The sequence below is a fragment of the Nannobrachium achirus genome, assembly GCF_963921795.1.
Source record: "Nannobrachium achirus genome assembly, chromosome: 21".
NCBI lineage: Eukaryota > Metazoa > Chordata > Actinopteri > Myctophiformes > Myctophidae > Nannobrachium > Nannobrachium achirus.
In genome coordinates this window covers 12797618-12820117 of record NC_137828.1, presented here as the reverse complement: position 1 = coordinate 12820117, position 22500 = coordinate 12797618, and the positions used below count along the sequence as shown (strand labels likewise).

General features: G+C 45.8%; 1 protein-coding gene across 1 annotated transcript in view; it reads left to right on the top strand.

Annotated features, from left to right (window-relative positions):
- Positions 1-22500, top strand: part of zfhx4 (zinc finger homeobox 4) — a 161136-nt gene that overhangs the window by 39320 nt on the left and 99316 nt on the right. The window contains 5 exon segments of the mRNA XM_080751531.1: positions 1534-2028; positions 4159-6250; positions 8254-8502; positions 9747-10044; positions 15076-15641. Coding sequence (XP_080607657.1) covers positions 1580-2028; positions 4159-6250; positions 8254-8502; positions 9747-10044; positions 15076-15641 — 3654 coding nt within the window. The 5' untranslated portion in view covers positions 1534-1579.

The window sequence follows — 22500 nt, the reverse complement described above, 5'->3', positions numbered from 1 at the left end:
TGTAAATTTTTTCTCAAAGCAAAGCCCTGCTTCATCATACAAGGCCGTTGCACAAAAGTAGTGAAAACAGCCGATCTACAAGCACACAGGCGTTGTGTGCTTGTACATCGTCTGTTTTCACTAGTTTAAATCATTTTTAAATGATAGATACAAAACAAACATTTTTGGACATACAAGGTTTCCACCCGACAATGACAAAATATAAAAAAATAATGAGGGCCTCTCCAACTCTTTTTCCCGGGCTGAATCAGGGGCCCAGCACGTCCCTGGGAGGCCTTTTTACTTGTAAAATAGTAGTATTTGTAGTATTGCTACTTTTACCTAAGTACTTCTTCAATCCATCACTGGTTGTGGCCCCCCCAGCCTTGTTTCCAAGGGTCTGCTCTCTCTCTGGGGTCAGCAGGGAGAAGATTTAGAGGAAACTTTTGTCCAAAGATGAGCTTTTATTAATTCCGTGGGGGCGGTTGAACCGGCTGAGTCTGTCAGCTTTAAGACAAAGACCTGAGTGGGAGCTTTTCTTCTTCTCTCTCTCTGCCAGTATGATATTGGATTTCTCCCTCTCTCTTCAAAAGTTGTCATGGCAGTGGCCTGCTTATCTCCTCAGCGGTGCGCGATTGCAAACAGACACGGAAAGGTAGACAATAGTCCTGTGTTATTTGATTGCATTAAAGTTACAGCTTAGGAATTTGTGTGTGTGTGTGTGTGTGTGTGTGTGTGTGTGTGTGTGTGTGTGTGTGTGTGTGTGTGTGTGTGTGTGTGTGTGTGTGTGTGTGTGTGTGTGTGTGTGTGTGTGTGTGTGTGTGTGTGTGTGTGTGTGTGTGTGTGTGTGTGTGTGTGTGTGTGTGTGTGTGTGTGTGTGGGAGACAGCCTGATTGGAATGAGTGTTTTGCGAGACGAGACTTTGTTTTTCCATTCACATGGATTTAAAGTTCACAGTCACCAAGACTGATTTTAGTCATTTGGAATCTATAGAAGCCAGCATGTTTTCTATGGAAGCATGTTGTGTACCGAAAATAGACGATCTACAACAAGCTTGTAGATCGGTTATTTTCGGTTACTAGTTATATTAAAGAGTATTTGAAGTGGTCAAACTAGCAATAGAATAAAATTAATAAAAATGAATAAAAGTAGAAGAAGCGCTGCGTGGGTCCGTGAGTAGAACAATAGGCTGAAGACAGGTGCTCTTTGGAAAGGGTATATAGATATTGAGACAAAAAAGATTCTAGTTCCATTCCATTGTAATATAAAACAGTGCACTGATTAGGTGGGGAACTTAGAAAAAATCCAAGGCAGCTCAGTTCAGTTCAATATAGAAAACAAATTTATTTAGCTCATGGCAGCATTAAAAAGAAACGACCAACGCGTTTCGGCCTTGTTTGGCCTTCATCAGGGTCCGCTGATGTTTCGCCAGTTATTTGGGGACCACCTTAAAACATCCTCGTGGCCCACCATTGGGCTCCAGCCCACGGGTTGTGAACGGCCGCCACCTAACCTCCCGTCCTTTGTGTTGTGGTTGTTCCCCTCCGTCCTCAGGTCCATGTCAGGCTGGATGAGATGAGAGCCCTATGTAGCCGTCGTCATGGCAACCTGTGACTCTCCCCCTATGGTGTCGTCACGGCAGCAGGAACATGGTGGCCAGAAGCTGGACGCTGTTGCCGAGGACAACTCCGCCGTCGCCATGGAGGCCAGCGTCGCCAACAACAACAACCGCAACAACAACGACAACGACAGCCGAGCGTCTCCAGTCGCCGCCGGAGAGTCGGAGAAGGTCCGCGGGGAGGAGCCCGCCGCCAGCCCCCTGAGGGCGGCGGCCGCCGCCGCCAGCCCCGCCACCACTGTTAGCGTTAGTGCAACGAACAGCGGCCCTGCCGGCGAGCAGAGCCGGAGAGAAAGCTTTACTACCGGGAGCGCCAACGGGAGCGCTGCCGGGACTTTACAAGGAGGAGCGGCGCTGGGCACGGACTGTTCCGCCCCCGCCACCTCTCCCGTTGCGCCCGCCAAGGAGATCCCCTGCAACGAATGTTCTAGGTCAGTGGTACCCACACTTTTTAGCCCGCGAGTCGTGACCCAAAAGAGAAATTAGACGTTTGCCCGCGACCCAAATAGTGAAAATAGCCGATCTACAAGCTCACAACATGGCGCGAAGCGAGGCGCGGTGAGCTTCTATATCGGCTATTTTCACTACTCCTTAAACATTCATTTTCTAATTTATGGAATTTCTTAGATTTTTATTTAATTTATGAATGAAATGAAAATCATGAAAATGTTTTGAAATAATAATCAAAAAACAAAATGTAGGAAACCAAAAAATAAAAGGACCCACAAAAATGTCTCTGCGACCCACAAATGGGTCCTGACCCAGTGCTTGGGAAGCAGTGTTCTGGGTCAGTATGATTCAACTGGCGGGCCCAGGGGGACCTTTCTTGTGGCCTCCTGGAACACATTCCACGATCCAATGTAAAAATAAATGTAAAACGAGGGAGACCACTGTATAGGCAAAAGAATAGTGGTAATGGCTTCAAACAGCTATTTTTACAACCTTTTGTTTAGGCAAACACACAGTTTGCTTAAACTCTTACAGACTTACTCAGCAATGCATTTGGAGTACAAAAAGTCATCCTCTGAGGAAGAGTTCTTGTATAAATAGCTGTCGGAGGGCATGAAAACTATTCTTTTGCATTGTACAGTGGTCTCCTTCCTTAAAGGTGTAGTTCACCCCCAAAATGACTTTTGTTTCTATTGATTACTCACCAAATGTACCCCCATTGATTCTGGTAAATTTACAATAATCAATTTTTGTCTTTTCTGAATTCGACAAAAAATAAAAAATATTATTGAACTCAAGTCTCGTGAGTAATCAATAGAAAAAAAGTCATTTTGGTGGTTTTTGCTTTGTATATTTGCCTCCTTGGAAACTCTAGGATAATAATCAATGTAAAAAATAATGATTGGACCATTGGTTGTACAATAACAGATAACAGTGGCATAGGGAGGATGACTTTTAATCTAAACTTGTTAACAGTTAATTAACCATTAATTTGTAAAGGCCCGCTGACACGCTCCAAAATTATAATAGTATGATACAGTAGGTCACGTGGTCTTTCTGAAAATGGTCTGAAATAGTCTGAAACTCATGTCACAGTGTAATCTGCCCCTCGCTCCCCAACAACAGCTGACCAGTACAGTAAGTAGTCTAAGTACAGTCAATTAATTTGATTGGCTTATAATTGCGCATTCCCACAATGACATCATAAAAATATTAACTCATATTTTAAGATGACTTTTTAAAGTGACAATACCCCTTTATGTGACAGTAGGGGTGGGCGATATGGTGATAATTATCGTTGAGACGATACAATGTCTCCACGATATGCCTTTTCAGAGGTATCGTATATATCGTGATACAATTGAGGGAGCCTTGTAAAAAATCCTGTTTAATCGTTAATACAGAGATTCATTGCAGAATTCAATTTAAACCTGCATTTTGGTCTAAATCAGTAGTTCTCAAACTTTAAAATGTCAAGGTCTCCACTTAACTCTGACATTACGGGTCCATTTGGTTTCATTTGTATACTGTCAGAGTTACATACTTGTAAAGTTCAATTTAGACCTCCCAAAAGGAACCCAGAGAGTCTAGTTTTTGTCAAGTAACTTGAAAAATAACCATCAAAACCAACGTGAAAAAGAATCGCGATAAAATCGTGTATCGTGATACAGCCTGGGAAAATATTGTGATATTGTATTTTTCCATATCGCTCACCCCTAGGTGACAGTACCCTTTAACCGCTTACACATTTCTTAATGGTTAAACAGTAACTTTCCTGTTCCACCCTGTATTTGAACCTGGGTCTCCTGCTTAAGTGCAGAATTCTATTACGTTTTATGTTATGTTTATTACAATTTACAATTTAGGCATTTAGCAGACGCTCTTAATCCAGAGCAATTTACGTCAATACATCAAATGCATAGAAATATCAATCTAGGTTTATTATTTATAGTTATGTTTTATAAATACTCGATATACTGATTGGTCAAAATAAAAATGTATCCTTTATGGGCAGCAATGACTGAAATAAGCTTTTAACCTTGAAAATGTTGTTCTGTTGTCACAGCCCCCGATCTGAAGTCATGTCTCAGTTCCCTCTCTGCTGTCTCCAGGTCCTTCTCCAGTTTACAGAAGTACATGGAGCACCACTGCCCCAACGCCCGCCTGCCCAGCGCGGCGGGCGCCCGCGGAGGAGAGGACGGCGAGGACCAGGACGACATGCTGGCCATGGGCGGCGCCGTGGCGGGCGGGGAGAGCGAGGAGGAGGAGGAGGAGCGGCTCGGCGGAGCGGCGGAGGCCAACAGCGAGGAGGAGGAGGAGGAGGAGGAGGAGGAGGACAGCGACGTGGAGAACCTGTGCGGCGAGATCGTCTACCAGCCTGACGGCTCGGCCTTCATCCTGGAGGACACCAAAGAGCAGCAGGGGGCGGGAGGAGGGCTGGCCTCGGCCCTCCAGTTCAGGGGCATGCTGTCTGCCCAAGCTTTCCCCCCCACCAACAACGCCCAGGGCGGCGCTGCCAGCGGCCAGAGCCCCGGGAGAGTGGGGGAGCGGGCGGCGGCGGAGCAGCCCGCCGTGCCCATGTCCTTCTACCCCCAGATCATCAACACCTTCCACATTGCCTCGTCCCTGGGCAGCAATTCCCTGGCGGCCGACCACCCCTCCTTCCCAAATACCTCAGCTGGGGGGCTGGCGGGCGCCGCCACCACCAGGCCCGTGTTGCACACCTTCCGCGTCTACGACCTCCGCCACAAGACCGACAAGGACTACCTGACGGCGGACGGCGCGGCCAAAAACTCCTGCGTGTCCAAAGATGTCCCCAGCAACGTGGACCTGTCCCAGTTCGAGGGCTGCGTGGCCGACGGGCGGCGGAAGCCCGTGCTCATGTGTTTCCTGTGCAAGCTGTCGTTCGGCTACAGCCGCTCGTTCGTGACGCACGCCGTGCACGACCACCGCATGACCCTGAACGAGCAGGAGCAGAAGCTGCTGGGCAACAAGCACGTCTCCGCCATCATACAGGGCATCGGCAAGGACAAAGAACCTCTTATAAGCTTTCTGGAACCAAAAAAATCCCCCAACTCTGTGTTGCCCCACTACCCCGCGCCCGCGAGTTTCCTGGGGGGGGCAGAGCCCGGGCTCCGCGGCCTGTGGAACGCCTTCCACAGCGGCGGCGGGGAGAACGCCGAATCCCTCCAGGCGGGCTTCGCCTTCCTGAAGGGCAGTGCCAGCAGCTCCTCCAACAACCAAACCCCCAGAACCCAACCCATGCCAAAGGCCGAGAGCAACCCAAACTTCGGCGGAGGGGCCGCCGGCGCGTGCAGGAACCCTGGCGGGAGTTCTGCCGCCAACGCCGCCGCCGCGCGCCGCGACGGCGAGAGTGACTGCAAGGGCCGCGCCAGGGACGCACGCACTTTGCATCCCAACGGGCCCGACCTGGGCCAGTACGCGGCCGTCAAGCGGGAGCCCGGCGCCGCGGGCGGAGGAGAGTGCCCGGAGCAGGACGACGAAGACGCCTTCTCCAACGGAGGCGGCGCGGAGACGGAAGAGGAGGAGGCGGAGCGCGCCGCGAGCATGAGCGCGCTGATGGCGGCGAGCCAGCGGGCCGACAGCACCAGTAGCAAAGATTTCCCTCTCTTAAACCAAAGCATTTCCCCCCTGTCCAACAGCGTGCTGAAGTACAACAGCGACAACAACGGAAAAGGCCTCCTGGCCTCCTCCTCCTCGCTGGCCGCCTGCGAGGAGCTGGAGCTGGAGAAGGGCCGTCTGGCGCGGGACCGTGAGAGCAGCAACGACTCGGCCGGTGATGCCCTCGACCTGATGATGATGCGCGGGCGGGACGACGAGAGCCCGGGGCCCCTGCACCAGCACGGCGCCCACCCGGGAACCCCGGGTACCCCCGGGACCCCGGGGCCGGGCGAGGGGTCCCCGGGCAGCGGCGTGGAGTGCCCCAAGTGCGACACGGTCCTGGGCTCGTCGCGGTCCCTGGGCGGCCACATGACCATGATGCACTCGCGGAACTCCTGCAAGACGCTGAAGTGTCCCAAGTGCAACTGGCACTACAAGTACCAGCAGACGCTGGACGCCCACATGAAGGAGAAGCACCCGGAGTCGGGCGGCTCGTGCGCGTACTGCCGCACGGGCCAGCCGCACCCGCGCCTGGCCAGGGGAGAGAGCTACACCTGCGGATACAAGCCATTCCGCTGTGAGGTCTGTCCAGCCACACGCATCCTGTGTTCTTAGATTAGGGGTGGCACGATACGCGATATTGTTGTTTATCGTGATAAAAAACACTCACGTTAATCGTATCGTGGAAATGTAATTTAGTGTGATATTGTGCTCCGTCATGCACTGGGATCAATTCGCCTTTTATTTGCTGAGCTGCATATCTGGTATATAATTGGTAAAAGGTACTTATAATATACGTACTTGATAGTCTTTTTTTCCCTCTCTATCAAATGTCTTTGCCAAAAAATTGCCGATCTACAAGCTCACAACGCGTCGCCTTGCGACACGTTGTGAGCTTGTAGATCGGCAATTTTTTGGCAAATGTTTCACCCCAGGATAATGGATTTGATTATCGCGATAATCGCGATTTCTTTTGTCACAATAATCGCGATTTGACATTTTTATATCGTCCCATCCCTATCTTAGATAGGACCATAAAGCAGTTCCCAAACCTTTTTCATTTCAAGGACCCCCAAACTGACACTTGTTAGCCCGCGGACCCCCATTTGAAAAGATAAACCCCCATAAGAACAGATTTTTACGGCTCTTAGCAGTGATTCCCAACCATTTCAATTTCAAGGACCCCCAGTTTGACATGCATTAGCCTACGGACCACCATTTAGTGGCATTTCTATCTCTGAGAACCCAATTTATTTGATTGTAAAATCAATATTAATTTAACTCTGAGTGTGTACAAATGTGTACATCAGTTACAGACACATAAGGGTCCATTTGGTTCCTAACTACTATTTAGCTGGGGACCCCCTGGAACTCCTTCATGGACCCCTGGGGGTCCCCAGACCTCGCTTTGAGAACCAGTGCCATAAAGTGCCACGCAGTTAGTGTCACATTAAAAATGCTTTGTCATCTAAACACAGACCTGTCTATCTTAGTCTTGAGTATCATTATGTGGTAAAATATGTGTGTTTTTTTTTGTTGTTGTTGTTGTTGTTGTGAAGATGAGCTGTACAAAAATCTTATTCGGAATATGTCTATGACTGTCATGTTGCCATATTTGGTAACCATTTTAGAAAAGCAGCGATTCTTGATTACAGAACAGCTAAGAGGCGGGCCTAACAATGCCCCGTAACTGATCTAGCATCTCAGCAAACCACGACCTTGTGGCATATTGCTGTATTACTTTTCAAGAGATGGAAAAATGTGTACCAATCCTATGTAGTTGGCTTATTGTCTTTTGACTTTTCATTTTCACACACTTACACTACTTTCACTTTCAAAACATTAGCAAAAGTAGCAGACCTACAAGCTCACAACACATTGCTATGCTCACGCCTTGTGAGCTCCCTTGTGAGGCGTTGTGTGCTTGCAGATCTGTATCTTCACTACTTTTGTGTGACACTTTTGGATGACGAAGTAGGGCAGGGTTCCCCAATAGGCGGCCCGCAGGCCATTTGCGGCCCGCGGGGGGCTACTGTCTGGCCCACACCAACCCCAGTAATAATGGTGGTATAACAGCAGTAACAACACTAGTATATCGTCGTTGTCGGGTGGAAATCTGGTATCTCCAATGTTTACGTTCTTTCGCAAATCATACAAGGCCGTCGCACAAAAGTAGTGAAAACAGCAGATCTACAAGCACACAACGCCTCGCGGTGCGAGGCGTTGTGTGCTTGTAGATTGGCTGTTTTCACTAGTTTAAATCATTTTTAAAATGATAAATACAAAACTAACGGTTTTGGACATACAAAGTTTCCACCCGATAACGACGAAATATAACTCATGTAATTGGCCCACTTGTCATGATCTGAAATGGCAAAATAGCAGCAGCGCTTTAGAGAGAGATCTCTCTCTATAGCGCGCAATGAGGGCCTCTCCAACTCTTTTTCCCAGGCTGAATCAGGGGCCCAGCACGTCCCTGGAAGTAGGGCTATAATTTACGAAAAAACACACATTAAACTCAGAGATACAAGGTTTCTTGCCGACAACGCCAGTATATTGTCTCATGCCATGGTGTGGTTCACCAGGTGTGCAACTACTCCACCACCACCAAGGGCAACCTGAGCATCCACATGCAGTCCGACAAGCACCTCAACAACGTGCAGACGCTGCAGAACGGCGGCGTCAGCATCGGCGGCGAGCCCCAGTTCAACCACAACCACAACCACGTCGTCAACCCCAACGTGCCCAGCGCCAGCCTAGCGGCCGGGGGCTGCGTGCCCGGGGCGCCCTCGCCCTCCTCCAAACCCAAACAGAAGCCCACTTGGCGCTGCGAGGTAAATGAAATAAACACTGAGTGTATCATTGTGGCCCCGAGACAAGCAGTGTCGTGCCTATTGGCTCGTTGCAGTGTGCGGCGCCACAATGAGCTGCTTTATTCACACACGCACGCACGCACGCATGCACGCACGCACGCACACACAACATATTATTTGTGCTTCTTTACAGTTGTGAGGGGGGTGCTGGTAAATATTAGAACAAGTTTTTTTCACACATTCTGACATGATGTGAAAGTACTGTGCAGAAAAGGTTACATTAAAGGGCGACCTTTTCGACCCATTTTTTACCGATCTTCAAGAACAATGGCTTTTATTTTTTATTTAATTTTTGTAATTGATTAACCAGTCTGACGATGTATTGCATTGTGTAAAACCAGAGTGTGAATGTCTTCGTTATATTTACAGAATTATTATAAAATAAATGTGTGTTTTTGATTGCTGGGTAAACATTGAATTAAGCAATTATAAGATCTGGGTTCAAATAATGTGGGAATATTTACCATCATTTTGCAATGTATTACCTTATTGTATGGTGTAAATGATCATATAAATGAATTGGATAATTTAAAAGCCCTATACTGTATGTAGCCTACTGTACTTCATACAACAAATAGCCAATCTATTTGTGTACTTTCAGGCATGTCATGTAAAGCTTTGAGCTTCAGCACATACATTTTCGATCAATCACACCATGTAATGTTTCATGATATGATCCTGTTGATGAGGATCAAAATCTATCTATGGCATGTCATCGATGAAAACAGTTAAAACATTTCTAAAATAGGGAAACCACTTTAATCAAGTAAAACTAACAACAAATAAAAGAGAGCTGCCGTGCACTAGGGCATTAACGACTTGTGATTTGTGCAAGTCGACTCGACTCAGTAAAAAGTTGAGTTGAAGTCGACTTTATCTTTTAATGACATTTCTAAAGTGCCCATTTAAGGACTTTTTAATACCTCTAAAATGACAAATTAAACATTGGCCAAATTGTCAAATATATAGAGGCAGAAATTGTGAAAATAGCCGATCTACATGCTCACAACGCCTCGCATCGCGAGGCGTTGTGAGCATGTAGATCGGCTATTATGTAGATCGGCTATTATACCATTATACCACCGTGTTATACCAAATGTAACGTAGCACTGTAATATTGGATCATTCCGTCCTTGACAATAAGCAATCCTACTGTTAGAATGATGTTTGTTAATGCCCTATACCGTGCCCCCCCCCCCCTGCAGGTGTGCGACTACGAGACCAACGTGGCGAGGAACCTGCGCATCCACATGACCAGCGAGAAGCACATGCACAACATGATGCTTCTGCAGCAGAACATGAAGCAGATCCAGCACAGCCTGCACATGGGCCTGGCCCCGGCCGAGGCAGAGCTCTACCAGTACTACCTGGCCCAGAACATGGGCCTGGCCGGGGTCAAGCTGGAGAACCCGGCCGGCGGCCCCGGGGGTCCCGAAGCCCAGATGATGATCAACCCCTTCCAGCTGGACCCCGGGACCGCCGCAGCGCTCGGCTCCGGACTCGGTGGGTCCCCTTTTTTTTATTCTTTGATTCGTTTGATTTTTTTTTTAGGTTTCTTTGAATTATTTGACACATTTTTTTTGGCCGTCTTTTTCTCCTTTTCTTCCTATTGTGTCCTTCTGCTGTGTTTTTACTTTCAAAACATTTATATTTTTTGTGTTTTTAGTTATTTTTACGTTAGGGTTTGGTCATATTTATGTGTTTAAGCTGTTTTTGTTATATTTTTCAGTTTTTTTCCCACCCATGTTTTTTTCCTTTTATTTTTATTTTTTTATTATTTTATTGTGCATTTCTTTTTCTTTTTTTTAGCTGGTCACTTAGTCTTTGTTCAGACTGTAGGCAAACCCCATTCATTTATCAAATGCACTCTGTACAGTAGGCCTGGCTGTCCACACCGTTGGATGTGTGTGTTCAAACATGGTAGACATGTTACAGTATCTGTATTGGTTGCTGTGGTAACCACGTACTGTAGGCGTTGAGCAGGCAATATGTACACAGCGGTGCAGACAACGTGTCATATTGTCTCCCCTCAACACCAGACAACACTTAGGATCAGCTGCTGGTTCTTTAACCCAGTGGTTCTCAACCTGTGGGTCGGGACCCCCAGGGGTGTCCTCAAATTATTTTGTGGGGGTCCCCAGATGATTAACTTAATGTGCAACATTGTTTTTTCTCTCAACAGTAAACAAACCAACATAAAGTTTAAGTGCATAGAAGGTATCTGCACATTTCTAAAGTGACAATTTAAGGACTTTTTAATACCTTTAAAAAGACAAATTAAACATTGGCCAAATTGTAAAATATTAGAGGCAGAAATTGTGAAAATGGCCGATCTACATGCTTGTTGCGAGGCTTTGTGAGCATGTAGATCTGCTATTTTCACAATAGAACCGTATTATACAAAATGTAATTCCTCAACTCTTAGTGCTCGTCAGGGGGGGGGGGGGGGGGGTCCCCAGTTAAAATATGTTTAGTTTGGGTTTGGGAGCCCGAAAAGGTTGAGAACCACTGCTTTAACCCAGACTGAAGCAATAGGCATTCCCCAAACGGCCTAGCAGACGGCTCATTTCTCCCTCTAAGCCAGTTGGAGCAGGCCAGTCGGGCGGCCCGGCCTAATGAGTTTAGAGATCCCGTCTGGGAAGCCAAAGGTCAGAGGTTGGAAGGTAAGAGAATCTGAACTGATCCTGACCGCTATGAAACATGGACCCAGACCCGGGCTGTGAAGGCCTCTATTGACGGCAGTCATATCCATATATTTGGGCATTTCAAGATACTGACAGATAGACAGATGCAGACAGACGGATTCACAGACAGAGTTAAATGTATAGATGCATACGTTAATGATACCACTACTCCTGTCCTAACAGCTTGTGCAAAGATCCGTTCATTATCCACGCTCTGGATTTGACGTCCATTATTTGATAATATGCGATTCGAATGTCCAGACTGACCAATCTTTAGTGATTCGATTTGAAATGCACATCAAACCACCTATGAATGTGGTTCAACTCTAATGAAGACAAATCAGTTTCTACTGTATGTGGGCGTGAGCTGCCAATCTGAACATACCGTAGACTTAGCTCCTTGCATTTGTTGCACGCCATTGTGCATCTCATGCCTAGGGCTGTCACAATTATTACATAATCGTCTAATCGCAATTATTTGACATAATCGCGATTATTTGACATAATCGCGATTATTTGACATAATCGTCATAATCGTATCCATGTTGAAAAATGTTCATATATTTTTTAAATATTATTTAGCCCTAAAAGCCTAACAGAAATGTAATTGTCAACGACAAAAACAATTAAATCGTTAATCGCAATTATTTGAGTGACAATTGTCATGTAAAATGTCATATTTGTGACAGCCCTACTCATGCCACAAAGGAATTGTTATTTTAATCCTTTTCCACCTGACCTTTCATGGTGGCCACTTCTCTCTCTGGTCCCTTCTCTCTCTTTCTTTCGCCTTCCCTTTCGCTCCGTTTCTTTCCTTTTACCTTTTTACCTCTCGTCCTCCCTGCCATCCAGAGCTTATCTGCTCCGTCAGGTTGTCCCCTGTCATTGTCTCCTTCCCCTGACCCCTCTCGCTGATTAAAACATGATTATGAGACACCGCATGAGAATTATACTTAATCTCTCATTCGTAATTTTCTTAAGTCAGCTTAATCCATCCTCTCTCCCTCCCCTACACGCACGCACACACACTAACCCACCTTCCCTCACCCTGAAGAGAGTGCACACACGCATGCACGCACACACACACACACACACACACACACACACACACACACACACACACACACACACACACACACACACACACACACACACACACACACACACCATATACAGTGACACACATGGCTCAGACTCTCTCTCGCTCTCTCTCTGACACACACACACACACACACACACACACACACACACACACACACACACACACACACACACACACAGCAGGAAGCGGATTCCCCGAGGAGAGAGAGCGAGAGAGATTTAACAATGACCCCGCAGTGTTGCACGCCCACTCCCTCCTCTCGTGTTGGAGGTCACAGCCCAGCCAGGCACATGCACTGCCAGTGATTTACTCTGATAGCGCACGGCTTCCCATTGTGGCCGCGCATGCACGTCGTCCATAGGTTTATAGTCTGTCCTCCAGACAGTCTGTCGCCTCCCGCAGCTTTCAAGCGCTTCCGTCATAACGGTCTGCACATCGGAAGCCCCAAAAGCGATCCAGGGGTACGGTGGGCCTTGCCCTAGTTTCGTCTAAATGTGTCTTTTATTAATGAAATTAGTGGAAGCATATCATTTCTGGTGGAAACCTTGTATGTCCAAGACCGTTCGTTTTGTATTTATCATTTCAAAAATGAACTAGACTAGTGAAAATAGCAGATCTACAAGCACACAACGCTTGTAGATCGGCTGTTTTCACTACTTTTGTGCGACAGACTTATATGATGAAGCAGGGCTTTACTTGGTGAAAAAACGTACACATTTTAAACTTGGAGATACAAGGTTTCTGCCCGACAGTGACGATATGCTAACCTTTACTTTTTTTTTTGATCATACTACAGCATCACACAAATGTATCCAAAGTAGCAGATCCACAAGCTTGTAGATCTGCTACTTTAGCTATTTTTTTAAATTGAATCCTGAAAAGTAACAGTTTTGGATATAGTAGGTTTCCACCCGAACAGAGACGATATATATATACAGTAGCTCGCAGCTAGTCAGAAACAAATATTTTAAAGCTGTTTTTAAAATGACTGCTTCCATTCTCTGCTTCCGGGAGGTGTACTGTAGTTCCACACACTTTATAGCGTCCGGAGATTGCGGAATAGTTTGTGTGGCTAGTGGGTTAAGCTTGAGTTGCATTGCAGGCACGTGCACACATAGACATCAAAGGGGGCTTGAGCCCCTGCCCTTTTATCTGTCTGTAAAGGCTGTTGCTATAGATTGATGTATGCACTCACTCACTCACTCACTCACTCACTCACTCACGCGCACACACACGCAATTTGGTAATATTTAAAGTTATGACGAAAGTTATGATGAAGTGATGATTAACACAAGCCTGCTTTCTCTCTCAGCCTTGTCATGGATTTACTGAGTGTGAAAGCTTTTGTGGTTGGGTTTTGATCACCAGATAGTAAAAAACCACCACATGTCTTCTCTCTCTGTTTTCTTCTTCCTATGACACACACACACACACACACACACACACACACACACACACACACACACACACACACACACACACACACACACACACACACACACACAGCCGTGCGCGCGCGCCGCTCGCTCGTTAGTCATCCACTAATTGGCGGATTTGTACTTTGACTGTAAAAGAACAAAACCGCCAAAGAGAGAGCTAGAAAACATGTAATAATTAAATCCTCTGTGTTGCAGTCAGATCCCGTGTCAACGTTATCTGGAGGGAGAAGAGGGAAGGGGGAGAAAAAAAGGCGTGTTGAGCTTTGGTAACGTGCGTAGAGAGGGGAAAACATCAAACGAAGGAGTTAATTACAATTACATGAATGGCACATGTGTTTTTGTTCTTTGGGTAGGCGGCGGGAGGTGGGGGGGGGGGAGCAGAAACGGGGGGACGTATCGATCATCGTTCTCGGCTTCTCCGTGTGTGAGAGAAAAGCTTGCGGGCCTAAAACCATCCGTCCCACCCTCGCTGAGAGTGCTAATTAAAGCTATCTGATGAGCGAGTTAGCGCGCTCAAAAGAATGATTGTAATTGATCCTGATTCAATCCTATTAGCTTCTTTTTTTTTTGTTCTTCTACGCAAGGCTTTGTAGGTGATCTGCGGTCCTCTGCCAGGCTTTTTTGATCAAAACCTTTTGTGTGAGAGCAGCAGCATGTATAGAGAACTCACTGGCTCTGCTCCCTTGTTCTAAATGTATTTGAATGAGAAATTGTTCTTTCCTCTTCTGTCTTTCTCCGTCTCATAACCTGTTGTAGACCTATGTCATGTCTAGTACATACCGTACCTGCTGCTATGCTCATGTACCTTATGGCTTATACCCCATGTGCATAGTACCGGATGGATATCGTCGTTGTCTGGTGGAAACCTTGTATGTCCAAAACCGTTCGTTTTGCATTCATCATTTTAACATTTTAAACTAGTAAAAACAGCCCATCTACAAGCACACAGGTGCGAGGCGTTGTGTGCTTGTAGATCTGCTGTTTTCACTACTTTTGTGCGACGGCCTTGTATGATGAAGCAAGGGCTTTACTTTGCGAAAAAAACACATTTGAAACGTGGAGATGCAAGGTTTCTGCCAGACAGTGACGATATTTGTAAATATGTAGATTACTTTCTATTTGATCTTTCTTCCTTTTCCCCATTGCGCCCCCTGCCCCCTGCCCCCTCTACTTTTATTTCTTTCTCTTTCTGGAAATTACTAAAACGGTGGAGCATGCACAAAAACAAATTGTGACACTAAAATTATTCTGACACTAATGTCTCTCTCTCTCTCTCTCTCTCTCTCTCTCTCTCTCTCTCTCTCCGCAGTCAACAACGACCTCTCGGCCGAGCTGCGGCTGGCCGGTGGCCAGCTGATGGCCGACGACCTGTCCATGCTCGCCGCTGCCGGCGCCATGGGGGGCGTTGGCGGTGCCATGTCTGCCTCAGACATGTCGTCCTCCCCGCTGGCGTCGCTGTCGCCGCCCATCAGCGACCCGTCGCTGCGCCTCTACCAGTGCGCCGTGTGCAACCGCTACTCCGCCGACAGCCTGGAGGCGCTGAGCGCGCACGTGAGCGCCGAGCGCTCGCTGCCCGAGGAGGAGTGGCGCTGCGTGGCGGGCGACGTCTACCAGTGCAAGCTGTGCAGCTACAACACGCAGCTCAAGGCCAACTTCCAGCTGCACTGCAAGACGGACAAGCACATGCAGAAGCACCAGCTGGTGGCGCACATCAAGGAGGGCGGCAAGGCCAACCAGTGGAGGTTAAAGTGCGTGGCCATCGGCAACCCCGTGCACCTCAAGTGCAACGCCTGCGACTACTACAGCAACAGCGTGGACAAGCTGCGGCTGCACGCCACCAACCAGAGGCACGAGGCCGCCGTGCGCCTCTACAAGGTGAGAGGACGCGAGCGCACTTCGTATCGTTTTAGTTTGTTGTTTTAGTTCAGGTCTGATGAAGAGCCGGTAGGCTCGAAACATCACCACAAGTAAACGTACTCTTTGGGAGCAGTAACTGGTGTGCAGATTCTTATTCTTCTATTTGTACTGTACATTATCCTTTAGTCCAGCACCCAGCCTATATGGCCTTGGATGTGCGTGCCTTTTGGCTGTCTTGCAGCTTCTTTGTTGACTTAGTTCAGTATTTCTCAAACTTTCAAATTTCAAGGTCTCCCCTTAACGCTGACATTGTACAAATGGTACCAAATGGACCCGTTATAGGGTACATTTGGTTCCATTTGTATAAAACATTTTCTTCTCCAGATAGACATGAGATAGAACAGTATTTAGACGGTTGTTTTTGTCTTTTGCAATCCTCCCTATTGCAGTCCACAGAGCAGGTTCTTGAACTGACTCCAAAACACTCCAAGGACAATACGTTGATTGTTATATCCTACGGCCATAATTATGTTCCACCAAAGGTTGATATGTCATACGACGTAAAACAAGTGTTCATATACAGATCAAATGGGTAGCCTATTTAAAAAATGGTATCCGTTTTTGATTAATTAATGAACAAAATATCTGGGATATATATGTAATGTTCTGCAATGAACTGACACACACACAGGCACTCAAGTGACAGCCACATGGCTTATCTCACCCAGAGATCCTCTGGTTTTTCCCCATGTGAGTCACCCTGTTCATTCGGCTTCGTGCAGCTCAAATGTCTTTACCTGAAAGAAAACGGCCAGGACCGGTTATGACTGGTCGTATCCAAGTCACCCTTTTTTGGAGGTGTTTAGTGGAACTTGAGACCAAAGTCACCTTTTACTCAACTGATTAAGTCCCGTCACACTCAACACAATCAAAGTGGGATCCAGGGATCCTCAGGGTTCCATGAGGAGGTTCCAAATGTACCCTATTTAACTCTCAGAGCAATGTTGTTTTTGACAGCAATTTTTTATTTAGTTTTAGTCAGTCTTTTGAATAAAATGTCATGTAATTTTAGTCACCTGAAAAGTTTTAATTTTAGTCTAATTTTAGTCGACTAAATATCATACGTTTTTAGGCGACTAAATCTACAGTTGATTTAGTCAACTAAAATGTATTCTGGCAAGCCTTGATGGCATCGTAATGACTGATTTTACACTTGGTTGCATGCTGAAAATGGCAGATCTACAAGCAGTGCGACGCGTTGTGAGCTTGTAGATCGGCTATTTTCAGCACGCAACACCTGAGAGCAACCAAACATAAAATGACTCTCTTCTCCGCTAGTCCCTCCCTAACGTTTTAGTCTAGTTTTTATTTTTGTTGACGAAATTGTCAATATATTTAGTCTTAGTTTTAGTCATCACAGCTTAATTTTTATTTAGTTTTTATTTAGTCTTCGTCAGTGAAAAAAACGCAGTCGACAAACATTTCCTGTCATAGTTTTATTCGACGAAATCAACACTGTCTCAGAGTTATGGGGGTACTTGAAATTAAAACAAGTTTGAGATCCACTGGTTAAGAATATTCCATTCCTATGCTGCTACATCGCTTTCCCTCCCTAATGCTCCTTCCGTGACACGCTGGGCTTGTTTCCACGCTATTTATTTCAGTTGATTGAGTTCATGGGATGTCCTGTGAGCATTAACAAGATTTCCATGGACCTGTCCTGTAGGGTCAAGTGCATTACCTTAATGAGGATTTCTTTACCGCCATATAAGCTTGTTATGGTAGTGGTAGGTGTTTATTTCTATCTGAGTGTGTGTGTGTGTGTGTGTGTGTGTGTGTGTGTGTGTGTGTGTGTGTGTGTGTGTGTGTGTGTGTGTGTGTGTGTGTGTGTGTGTGTGTGTGTGTGTGTGTGTGTGTGTGTGTGTGTGTGTGTGTGTGTGTGTGTGTGTGTGTGCGCGCGTGTGCGTGTATGTATCCCCATGTTTATGCGTGTACGATCTCTCTCGACATTGGAAACATCAGTGATAGGATGATTAAAAATTAATTATTACATTAATACATTAAAATTAATATCAGGCCTCCAAAGTCTGTAATCCCTTATTAGCCCTAGTTTAAGGCTGTTCCTGTATCAATATTTGATAGCATTTCTGCTGCGTTGGACAAAGTGCAGACCCTCTAAAACTGGGGTAGGCAACCTTCTTTGCTTTTTGGGCACAAGATCACTTGGCCCTTCTCCAAGGCTGGCGCGGTGCCAGGAGTGGGTGTAACGGGCCTGGGCCCACCCACTTGGACAGTAAACAAAACAACATAAAGTTGGGTATCTGGATATTTCTAAAGTGTGAATTTAAGGACTTTTGAGACCATTTAATACCTCTACAATAAAATTAAAATAACATTCTCTCAGACTACTGGCAAGATCTACCATCACCATCATTATTTATGATTATTATTTATTCAATTATTTATTACTGTGAAAACCGCCATTGATTTGATATCTTATCACAGGCTGCTAATTAGAATAATACAAGCAAACACTGAAGCTGGTTGCACACTGCTGCGTTGTTTTTTTTTTTGCAAAATGCGTTTTTCAGGGCAAGGAGAGAGAGAGAGATAGAGCAAGGGACCCAGTGGTCCAAAAATAAATACAAAACGGGCGGCAAAACGTGAGGTTGATTTCTTTATTTACGTGCTCCGAAATTCACTCTTATATTCGGCCGAAAAAACGCAGCAGTGTGTTAAGTCAGTAATTTGATAATTAAAAAAAAAAACGAAAAAAGAAAAGTTGATAATTCAATTATTGTAAATAAATTCTGACTACAGTATGTGTTATGCATGCTAAACTATACATACAATAAAATCATTTATTAGGCGTCTAAAGCTGTAGAGCTCATGATCCTGATTCATATAGTATATGAAATACAAATCAAATCAAAAGAAGACAGTTTCTCAGTCACCAAGAGGTTCATTTGACCACAGGTCACCACAGAATAAATGTAGGCCTATTACACTGCTTTTCCTTGAAAATAAAACAAGTTATTTAAGCAGGTAATACTGTATTTCAATATGAAATAAAACAAACATTAAAATCAAAAACTATTCTTAGTTGGATGTATAGATTAAATGGCTTAGCAGACTTCCCCCGGCAACAGCAATCATCTCTGGTTGCTATGGTTCCTTAAAACATTTACGTATATCTTAATTTGTTGTATGGCACATAGATTTTTTTTCTGATAAAAATAATCTCCTGGCTACTATCAAGCTACCTCATTAGCAATACAAATACATGAGCTGGAATAGTGATAACTAACTGCCTAAAACTAACTAGACTAAGGCTACTGCCGAGTGCGAATAGCCTTTGAAATTTGTGATCATTGATTTGAAAATCTATGCAATCACACTAGAATGTTTACATGGAAGAAACAGCCTTAAGATACTGTATTCCATGGAGTAGCATAACATAAGCATGGCACATCAACCCCAGCATCGCATATTCTGGGGGAAAAGTTCGCTAAAAATAGCAGGTCTACAAGCTGCAATTTACAATTTAGGCATTTAGCAGACGCTCTTACTAGAGCGATTTACAATAAGCAACGTAAACGCATATACATCAAATGGAGAGAGACACTGCATAGTGCCTCAGTAAACTAGAATCACAGGTAAACAAAGAACAAAACATCAGTCTGAATATTGTCAAAATAATAATCTCTACATTAAAATTATACATTTTTAACATTGTGGTCAAGAACAGAGCATACCAAGTACAGTTAGAACTCTGTGTTACTAAGTCTAAGAGGGTTTGTGGTCAAAGGAGCATGGTGTGAATCTGTCAACAATATGGCGGCCGTGAAGCAAAACGAGAGATTGATGTGAGATGGAGATCCGACTTCAGTAGGAATGTGGTGATTTAACACCAGTACACACTGTACCCTCCATACTGGGCTGTGCGTGCGTGCATGCAGGGGTGTCGCACCAAATTCTGGGCCCTGGGTACAAGGATTCACTGTGGTATTTTGTGCTTTAACTATTTTGAAAAATCGTGAAAATTCTTTGAAGTCTTTGAAAAGTCTTTGAAGGTTTTTTGAAAAACCTGTGTTTCTATGTCAGTGGTGCTCAAACCTTTTCATGTGAAGGACCCCCAAAATGATATGTATTTGGCCAGAGACTCCCATCTCAAAATATTTTAGTTCCAGGGACCCCCCAAAAGCAGTTACAAAAAAATACATATAATTCAAAGATTTTCACACATTTTCACGACTTTTCAAAAATAGCAGATCTACAAGCTTGCAGCGGGGCACTCGGTGCCGCGCTGTGAGCTTGTAGATCTGCTATTTTTCAATAGTTAAAGCATAAAATAATTAAGGCCCCCCCCCCCCCCTTGTGACGCCCCTGCGTGCGTGCGTGCGTGCGTGCGTGCGTGCGTGCGTGCGTGCGTGCGTGCCTCAGTAGTACACACGTACATTTCAGTCCTGTGAGCAACTTTTGGCAGCTCTTTCAACGTTGATTCATTACCAACACAACTGCCAGATACGTTGTGCTCGCTCGCCGAACATTGGCAGCCCTTTAATAACACAAAGAAACCCTTTATTATATCATTTTTTTAAATAATAAATAAACGCAGCCCCCCACCCAAACCCCCAGGAGGACAATCACCGTGCAGAAAACACAACATGGAGGCGGCTTTTGCCTGAACACATCTCCAATGCAATTCTTTCTCGTTTAAGCCCAGCCGAGGCAGAGATGAATAGCGGGGAGGATCCGGCGAGGCGTGCACACGCGCCTAAGAAAGATAGAGCAAGGGGGAGAGAGAGAGAGGGAGGGGGAGAGAGGGAGAGAGAGAGACAGGGAGGGAGGGAGGGAGGCTGATCCAGCCCGAAAAGGCAGGAGAGGGTCATCCCGATGCCCGCTCGGTGCACCCATCCACCCCGCGCCCCCCCGCCCGCCCGCTCGTTCACCTACCCCACCACAGCCCTCCACCAAATGTGTTCCGCAGATGACGCTTTTAAAGCCTCTGGCAGCAGGCCCACTATTTTACCCTTGGACATGTGGTTGTAAAAGAGCGAGAGAGAGAGAGAGAGAGAGAGAGAGAGAGAGAGAGAGAGAGAGAGAGAGACAGAGAGAGAGAGAGAGAGAGAGAGAGAGAGAGAGAGAGAGACAGAGACAGAGACAGAGAGAGAGAGAGAGAGAGAGAGAGAGAGAGAGAGAGAACGGCATAGAGCAAGCGGAGAAGGGAAGGGAGGAAAATGTTACTGTCGGGCAGAAAGCTCTTATCTCCACGTTTTGACTTTTTTATGTTTTTTTTTTCCCCATAATGCCCTGCTTATCGTCGCTGTCGGGTAGAAACCTTGTATCTCCAAGTTTCAAATGTGTAATTTTCTTTCGCAAAGTAAAGCACTGCTTCATCATATGGCCATCGCACAAAAGTAGTGAAAACAGCCGATCTACAAGCACACAACGCCTCGCACCATACAAATCAAACGGTTTTGGACATAAGCTTTCCACCCGACAACGACATTATGCTACAGTGTCACATACTGTAAGTAATGGCACGACAAGCTCGGAACGCGGCGCGTTGTGATGCATTTTGGGCTTGTAAATCGGCTTTTTTTTTTATATCTTTGCTATTTTTTTATTTGAATCCTGAAAAGTAGCAGCTTTGGACGTACAGTATGACGTTTCCGCCCGACGGCGAGAGTAGGAAGAAAGCAAGCAAGGAAGGAAGGGAGGGAGGAAAGAAATAAAAAGTCCTTTTTCTTTATTTGAACAGAAAAACCCACCTCTGTTCTTTTATGTCTGGGAGGAGGTGAAAGACGCACGGGGGCACATGGAGGGAGGCTGGCCTCGTGCAACAAAAGAAGCCAAGGAGGGCCTGACGACTTCACCATCTGGGTTCTTTTGGAAAACACAGAATATCTTTATGGCATGGGAAATCATTTGAAGAGTCAAAAACAAAAAGCATATTCAGGAGATTTTTATGGGCCGCTTTGTAAAAAGCCGGAGTAGTTCTTCTGAGGGGAATTGAGAAATTGAAGGGCTTTTCCTTTTTTGGCGGGGCCTTTGAAAGGGAGAAGATGACATTAGCAGCGAGTCGTCCCATGTCACGGCCACAGCGGGTGGGCGTACAATAGACCTTATATGGGGATGGTTGGAAGGTCACCGTCTCGCATCTGATCGGTCGTGAACGATTTGCGATGGTCTGGTTGGTTGCTACTTCTCTTGTGTGCGTGCTTGTGTGTGTGGGTGGGTGCGTGTGTTTGTGTGTGTGCGCGCGCGGGTGCGTGAGTATGTCTGTTAGGGATGGATGATAATGAAAGTTGCATGTCACGATTATTGCCGCCAAAATAATTGCCATTGTCGATATATGCTTAAAACTCTTAAAATGCCACTTTTGCCAACCATTTGCACCCCAGCACCCACATTTGAGATTTGTAGATCTGCTTTTTTTTTGGCAAAGAGATTTGGTGTAGAGTGTAGACAGAAAAGAGCGGATCAAGTACAGAGTCAACTCAAGTCTAGCATATGACGAAGGACAGTTTCTCAATGAAATGAAATCTCCGCAATATGATTAAGTGTTTTTACTGCAATGAAACATGTTATTATCGTCTTCCCTGTGTGTGACCTTGCGTGCGTGTGTGTGTGTGTGTGTGTGTGTGTGTGTGTGTGTGTGTGTGTGTGTGTGTGTGTGTGTGTGTGTGTGTGTGTGTGTGTGTGTGTGTGTGTGTGTGTGTGTGTGTGTGTGTGTGTGTGTGTGTGTGCGTGCGTGAGGTGTATATTGTACATTTTCTCTCTCCAATATAGAATGAGATTGTTTTGATTAGAACACAGTGGGCAGCTCTCTAGCTCAGTGGCATCAACTCGACCGATCAGTGCAAATAACCTC